The sequence below is a fragment of the Nicotiana attenuata genome, unplaced genomic scaffold (genome assembly GCF_001879085.1).
Source record: "Nicotiana attenuata strain UT unplaced genomic scaffold, NIATTr2, whole genome shotgun sequence".
Lineage (NCBI taxonomy): Eukaryota > Viridiplantae > Streptophyta > Magnoliopsida > Solanales > Solanaceae > Nicotiana > Nicotiana attenuata.
This window is the reverse complement of record NW_017670732.1, coordinates 463,577-472,052: the sequence shown is the minus strand read 5'-3', so window position 1 is coordinate 472,052 and position 8,476 is coordinate 463,577. Positions and strand designations below refer to the sequence as shown.

Here is an 8,476-nt window from a genome sequence, read left to right as displayed (position 1 = left end):
AGACCTATGTAACCTAGCGCTCTGATACCATCTTGTCACGACCCAGATTTCCCACCTTCGGGAGTCGTGATGGCGCCTACTAATAGGAGCTAGGCAAGCTAATTAATTTAATACCTCTCTTGACAACATCAACAATATAAAGAAAGACGAGACAATTAATATAAAAGCGGAAGTCTCAAAACATAAATAACTGAAACCAAGTGCGGAAGCCCAATTACATCTCTACCCAGATCTGGTGTCACTAACTCACGAACTTCTACAGAATGCTAAATACAAAGTCTGAATAAAAACACAATACTGTTTGATCCGATACAAAGGAAATCAAACGAAAAACAAGGATAAGAGAGACTCCGGACCATGTGGACGTCAGCAAGGCTACCTCGGGAATCTCTGGACTGAAGTCAGCTCCCAATGATCCTACTGCTGTCCAAAAGCTCCTGCTCCGGTACTGTGATCTGTGCACAAAGATGCACAGAGTGTAGCATCAGCACAACCGACCCCATGTGCTGGTAAGTGCCTGGCATAACCCCGGCGAAGTAGTGACGAGGCTAGACAGGACTACCAATCAACCTGTGCAGATATATATATATATATATATATATGTACATACATACAAACACTACAAAAATAACAGCGGAAAGAAATAATTAAGACTGGGAGGGGAACATGCTTTTGGGGATGACAGATAAAATAGAACGGTAGGAATAAATAAGGAAAACCACAACTAATCTCTTCTAACACAGAATACGTGGTCGGCGTGCCACATGATCCCATTTTATAATATATAAGTGGTCGGCGTGCCACACGATCCCATTTCATAATATATAAGTGGTCGGCGTGCCACACGATCCCATTTCATAATATATAAGTGGTCGGCGTGCCACACGATCCCATTTCATAATATATAAGTGGTCGGCGTGCCACACGATCCCATTTCATAATATATAATGGTTTCCCGGCAAGGGAACAAGTATCAATTCAACTATCCCGGCAAGGGAAAATACAAATAAACAGTTAATTCCCGGCAAGGGAGCAACAACAATAACTTACATGTCCCGGCAAGGGAAATAATTACATCTCTTTCTCTTTCATTCATTTCTTACTTCCTAATCATGTCATAATTCGAGCCAACGCTCCAAGGGGTTTACAAATCATATTTCCTCGCCATACTGTTCACCTTATATAGAAACCATCAATTAAACAAGGAAGAGTCACTACAGAATCCCAAATAAGCACAAATAAGGACTCACGGTCATGCTAGACACCGGTGTATTGATACTCGTCACCATGCCTATACACCGTACTCAATATTTAGCAATTAGCAAATAATACTCTAATCCTATTCCCTCAAGCCAAAGTTAGATCAAACACTTACCTCGAATGCTCCAAACTCAACTCAAGCCTCTAGTATAGCTTTACCCCTCGAATTCGGCTCCAACTCAGGCAAATCTATGAAATAATGACTTTACAATATTAATAATAGCTAAACAAACTAAACCCAATGCCTAAATATAAATTCTAAGCTTTCTTCCCAAAATTCCAAAAATCGACCCCGGGCCCGCTTGGTCAAAATACGAGGTTCGAACCAATTCCATGGTACCCATTCCCGTACGAGCCCGGATATACAATTTATTTTCAAATTCAACCCCAAAACGAGGTCTAAATCAAAGAAAATCGAAAAGCCCTAACTCTACCCTTTTCCCCCAATTTCAACCCTAGATTACATGAATTAGGTTTAGAAACTCATTAATTAATGAAGGAAGATGAAGGAAATGAGTGGGAATTTACTTACCCAAGAAGCGTTGGTGAAGAAGTGCTCAAAAATTCGCTCAAGAGCTGTGGAGAAGAAGAACTCGTGTGAAATATGGACTAAATCCCGTCACTGTTCTGTTTTGGGGTATTTAAAATCACTAGGCAAAAATGCCCTTCGCGTTCGCGGGAAGGGGGCCGCCTTCGCGAAGGGTAAATGGGTCAAGGCATCGCGAGCGCGAGATGGTAGCGTAGAAGAATGGGATGGGGTCCGGGATTTGGTTATATGCGAACGCGATAGGGTACTCGCGAACGCGGTGAAGGGGGAGGCTGAACTATGCGAACGCGGGGACTACTACGCAAACGCGAAGAAGGGGGGAGCCCACAGGTATGCGAACGCGAGCTGAAGGCCGCGAACGCGAAGAAGCAAAATACTGTGCAAGAATTGCAGATAATCTGCTATCACCCTAAGTCCAAAACCACCCCGAACACCTCCGAAAACACTCCCGAGCCCTCGGGGCTCCTAACCAAGCACATACACTAACTCAACAACACCCTACGAACTTAACCGTGCGATTAAATCGCCACAATAACATCATAAACGAGGAATCAAACCTCAAAATCATCACTTTTTCATCAAACTTCTTAAACTTTCGTTTTAGATATTTAGGTCCGAAACACGTCAAACGACGTCCGATTTCGACCAAATTTCACAGGAAGCGCTTAAACCACATATAAGACCTGTACCGGGCGCCGGAACCAAAATACGGGCCCGATACCAACGCTTTCTAATCCATTTTCATTTCAAATTTCCATATAAATTTCAGAAAAATAATTTCTTTTAAAAATTCATTTCTCGGGTTCGGGACCTCGGATTTCGATTCCGGGAATACGCCCGAGTCCCATATTTTTCTACGGACCCTCCAGGACCGTCGAATTACGGGTCCGGGTCCGTTTACCCAAAATGTTGACCAAAGTCAATTTTAATCATATTAATATCAAAATTCATCAATTTTTACACAGAATTCACAATTAAGCTTTCCGGCTACGCGCCCGGACTGCGCACGCAAATCGAGGCAAGTAAAAATGAGATTTTCAAGGCCTCGGAAGCACGGAATGAAAGAGAAAACAGGTGATGACCCTTTGGGTCGTCACATTCTCCACCTCTAAAACAACCGTTCGTCCTCGAACGGACAAAAGAAAGAAGTACCTGAGTCGGGAAATAGATGAGGATAACGGCTCCGCATATCAGACTCAGACTCCCAGGTCGATGCCTCAAGAGGCTGACCTCTCCACTGGACACGCACTGAAGGAAAACTGTTCGACCTCAACTGTCGAACCTGCCGGTCTAGAATAGCTACCGGCTCCTCCTCATAAGACAGATCCTTGTCCAACTAGATAGTGCTGAAATCTAACACGTGGGCTGGATCGCCGTGATACCTCCAAAGCATGGACATATGAAACACTGGACGCACGGCTGACAAGCTAGGCGGCAAGGCAAGTCTATAAGCCACCTCTCCCACACGATCGAGAATCTCAAATGGTCCAATGAACCTAGGGCTAAGCTTGCCCTTCTTCCCAAACCTCATCACCCCCTTCATAGGCGACACTCGGAGCAAGACCCGACACCAACCATGAAAGCTACATCCCGAACCTTATGATCTGCATAACTCTTTTGCCGCGACTGAGCCGAACGAAGCCTGTCCTGAATGATCTTGACCTTATCCAAGGCCTCCTGAACTAAGTCTGTACCCAATAAACGAGCCTCTCCCGGCTCAAACCATCCCACTGGAGACCGACATCGCCTACCATACAACGCCTCATATGGGGCCATCTGAATGCTGGACTGGTAGCTGTTGTTGTAGGCAAACTCTGCTAAAGGCAAAAACTGGTCCCACGAGCCTCCAAAATCAATGACACAGGCTCGGAGCATATCCTCCAATATCTGAATGGTCCTCTCGGACTGACCGTCCGTCTGGGGATGAAATGCTGTACTCAACTCAACCTGGGTGCCCAACTCTTGCTGGACCGCTCTCCAGAACGCGAGGTACATCTCGGCTAACCTCTCGGATGAATAGGAGACTGCCACATGAATGATATGTGCAGACTTGGTCAGACTATCAACAATAACCCATATCGTATCGAACTTCTTCCGAGTCAACGGAACTCCGGTAACAAAATCCATGGTAATCCTCTCCCAGTTCCACTCGGGAAGCTCAATCCTCTGAAACAAACCACCAGGCCTCTGATGCTCATACTTAACCTGCTGACAGTTCAAACATCGAGCCACATATGCAACAATATCTTTCTTCATCCTACGCCACCAATAATGCTGCCGCAAGTCCTGATACATCTTCGCGGCGCCCGGGTGAATAGAATACCGAGAACTATGGGCCTCCGCTAAGATCAACTCTCGAATCCCATCGACATTGGGCACACAAACTCGCTCATGCAATCTCAAAACACCATCATCATCTAAGGTCACCTTCGTGGCACCTCCACGTTGCACCGTGTCTCTCAGGACACACAAATGGGGATCATCAAACTGCCAATCACGGATACGCTCCAATAATGAAGAACGAGCAATCGTGCAAGCTAACACTCTGCTGGGCTCAGAAATATCCAACCTCACAAATTCATTGGCCAAGGCCTGAATATCCAAAGCAAGCGGACACTGGCTGGCCGGAATATAAGCAAGACTACCCATGCTGGCGGACTTCCTACTCAATGCATCAGCCACCACATTGGCTTTCCCGGGTGGTACAAGATAGTAACATCATAATCTTTTAATAACTCCAACCACCTCCTCTGCCTCAAATTCAACTCCTTTTGCTTGAACAAGTATTGAAGACTCTTGTGATTAGTGTACATCTCACACCTCACACCATATAGATAATGCCTCCAAATCTTCAAAGCATGAACGATGGCTGCCAACTCTAGATCATGAACCGGATAATTCTTCTCGTGGATCTTCAACTGCCTCGAAGCATAGGCTATGACTCTGCCATCCTCCATCAATACTGCACCAAGCCCAATACGGGAAGCATCACAATAGACTGTATAAGGCCCTGAACCTGTGGGCAAAACCAATACCGGTGCCGTAGTCAGAGCTGCCTTGAGCTTCTGAAAGCTCGCCTCACACTCATCTAACCATCTGAACTGGGCACCCTTCTAGGTCAATCTGGTCATCGGGGCTGCAATAGATGAAAACCCCTCCACGAAGCGACGATAGTAGCCCGCTAACCCCAAGAAACTCCGAATCTCTGTAGCTGATGCTGGTCGAGGCCAGTTCTTGACCACCTCTATCTTTGGGTCCACCTGAATACCCTCTGCTGATACAACGTGACCCAGAAATGCAACCGAACTCAACCAGAACTCACACTTGGAGAACTTGGCATATAACTGACTATCCCTCAGATTCTGAAGAACCACCCTAAGGTGCTGCTCGTGCTNAAAAAAAAAAAAAAAAAAAAAAAAATGATCGATAACACAATGTTGCTTGATGACCCATTCAAAGATAACGTCAATAGCATTTATCAAACAATGTAATAGACATATCAGACTAGTCTTTGCTTTCAGAATGCATTTGTTTTGCTCTCTTTTTGTTTTTGGCTTTTCCAAGTATTAGATTTATCATCACGCACATATTATATTTCTCTAAAGAGAAAGCAAAATTTTTAGAACACCACCTACAAACATCATGCTATAGTAATGTAACATACGCAACATTCCAGTAAAAATATATTAGCCCTCCATCTTGCACCATTCAAGAAACAATCGTAGACTGATTAATTAATCGTCACCAGTTATGATTTTCAATGACCGCGGAATGTCCTAGCAAGGTTAATAATTCAGCGTACAACCATTCATCAGTCTTGTTTAACACTTTTTTATTTTAGGTAAACACTACAGAATGAATAAGGTTATATAACCGGAAGAATAAATTAAAGTAAAAGAAAAACAGAAGCCACTACAGATATAGATGTAATACACCATGAAAGTAAGATATTAGATATACTGGTATTTTCATTAAAATCTTCTATAGATACATAATGAAATTTTGTAACTGCAACTTTGAAACTTCAAAGTTTTTATAGATAATTCAATTTGTAGTAATTAACTGCAAAGCTTACTTAGAAAAGGTACCAATGAAGAGCGTAGAAGCTAAAAAAGGCAGGAAGCACGGAAAACAAACCTAAATGAGGATCTCAGGCAATAGGAATCTCAGAAGAAAAAGCAGAGGATTAGCCAAGCAGATAGAGAAAGAAGAAATTACATAAATAAATAATTCAATCACTCTTTACAAAAAAGCAATCATATTAGATAGAGATCAAGATGAAGTTGAGATAAAAACAAATGGAAGATGAAAATACCTGTTGGTTAACATTTAGAGATACAAATAAAGTATATTCTGCTGAGGAATCATCCACTCCAGAACAAAAGACAGAGAATTGTCTTGTAGTAAGAAATATCACATGATTGCCTTTTGAATGATTTCATCGTAAACTATGTTACGGGTAGAATGATCATCATCGCTAGTCGGAGTGGGAGGTCAAATCGACAATTTCACACATTTCGAACTCTTTGCTCTATATAAGGCAACATGAAGTTGGCCATGGGAAAATAGAGGTTCACGCAAATAAATTCCCACAAAATCTAATGTCTGACCCTGCGCTTTATTTATAGTCATAGCAAAGCATAATCTGACTGGGAATTGTGTTCTCTTGAATTGAACAGGCAATTTTTCATCATTTGATGATAACAATGGTATTCTTGGAATAAATACATGCGTATTCTTGAAATCATCCGCTGCAATCTTAGCACTTAGAACATGAGTTTTAAATTCACAACAATTTAATCGCGTGCCATTGCATAAATCTTCATATGGATTTAAGTTTCGTAATAATATAATTGGACAATTCTTTTTCAAAGATAATATGTACGGAGGCAAACCTGCAGGGTTTAAAGTATGCAATAGATCTTCAAATGGTGATTGATTGTCAGATTCAATGGTCTCATCAATACCAACAAATGTTCTTGCTTTTCCTGAAAATTGATCAATAAACATATCATTGATTTCATCGACAAAATTATGTTTTGTTGTCAAAATTACACGGGAGTCTGTACAAGAAGCGTCATAACCAGATGAATTCAAATATGGATATGTCACTGTGAATAGTTTATCTAAAGATTCTCTTTCAGTTGTGAAATGCACAATTAAAGAATTTGGTACTTCAATGTTGTTTGTTGCGTTAACACGTTCTTGTCCATTCCCAATTCTTAGCAAATAATCACAGAACGCAGGATTTGTTTTTGCCCTCATATTCTCAGATAATTGTATTTTTTCTTGCTTGTCCCAAATGCTGGAATATAACAAACTTTGATTAATGAAATCTTCCTTTTTTCCATTTCTCACAACGGGAAGAGTTTGTCTAAAATCACCCCCATAAACAACTACTTTTCCACCGAATAATACATTTGTATCCATGAGATCTTTTAGTAGCAAATGAAAAACTTCTAGCATTCTTTTATTTGCCATAGATGCCTCATCCCATACAATCAATTTTGCGTCGCGAATTAAACTCGCAAGTGCGCTTTGCTTACTAATATTGCAGCTGACATTCTCGTCAATATCAATAGGAATTTTAAAGCGTGAATGTGCAGTACGCCCACCAGGGAGAATAGAAGCAGTGACACCAGAAGTCGTAGTTGCCAAAGCGATATATCCCATAGACCGTACAGTTGCTAGTAAAGCACAGTATAAGAAAGTTTTTCCAGTTCCTCCTGGACCGTCAATGAAAAATGCGCCCGCCACGCCACTATCAGAGTTGGTCAAATACGGCACCGGGTGCCAGCCACGCCTCCCCAGGTTTGGGGCGTGACAGGATAAGTGAAAAGCGGTTCGAAGTAGAACGTAAATGCTTTACATTTCCATTGTAGTTTGACAGTAGTAATGAACCAAAAGTCCCTTGTGTCTCTTGTTCCTCTGAACACGGTATTCTCATTTGCTTGCAACTATCTCAAAGTTCTCATTTCACTCTCTACTTCATGCATGCACTAAACACTTATTCTGTGTTTCCTTGGATTTTACACCTTAGCCTGCATTCATCATCCCTGGAAGATATTCCTCCACTAATTAATAATATCACAATTATCATCCAACGTCTTATTTTAATTATTTGTGTAGGTCTGAAGGAATATTCATATTGGAGCAAATCCAGCTCTTACATTTGAATCATCCACAGTCGTTGTTCATTCAAAATTTCCATATCAAGCAATGAGCTTGAGATGAATTCTACGATGCAATAGGTGACGAGTCCTCATCATCAGATGAAGATAGAAGTTTGTCATTTCTCGTGTTCCTCCATCGATCAAAAGCGGTGGATTATTTCCGGAGACTGCCCGCTTCAATTACCTTGCCTTTGAGCCCTTTATTTATTTACCTCTTTGACAGGACAAAAAAGTCAAGCTAAAAAATGTTTCGCAAGCTTGGCTTTAAAGAGGACATCAGGTATATATTAAATGTCATTCTTCTCATCCTGATTAGTTTTTTTCTCCACCCCTACATTTCTTGCTTTGGTGTATCGTATGTGGAGTAGTTCTCATCAATTACTCTAAATACGGAGCAGATCATGAATGAGTTACTTGAGATGCTACTTCTGAAGAACTTTAGTCCTTATTTTCAGGGACCAATTAAAATTAAACACGAAACATGTTTTTAACTCAA

At 41.6% G+C, this 8,476-nt stretch overlaps 1 protein-coding gene across 1 annotated transcript; it reads right to left on the bottom strand.

Annotated features, from left to right (window-relative positions):
* Positions 1-6,301: 6,301 nt before the first annotated feature.
* Positions 6,302-7,480, bottom strand: LOC109242775 (ATP-dependent DNA helicase pif1-like). The gene has a single exon (XM_019409629.1). The coding sequence runs from the start codon at positions 7,478-7,480 to the stop codon at positions 6,302-6,304; it is 1,179 nt and encodes a 392-aa protein (XP_019265174.1).
* Between the last annotated feature and the right edge of the window lie 996 nt (positions 7,481-8,476).

Excerpts from the sequence above, each read along its gene's own strand:
- LOC109242775 (XM_019409629.1), bottom strand. The coding sequence starts at position 7,480 with ATGGGATATATCGCTTTGGCAACTACGACTTCTGGTGTCACTGCTTCT.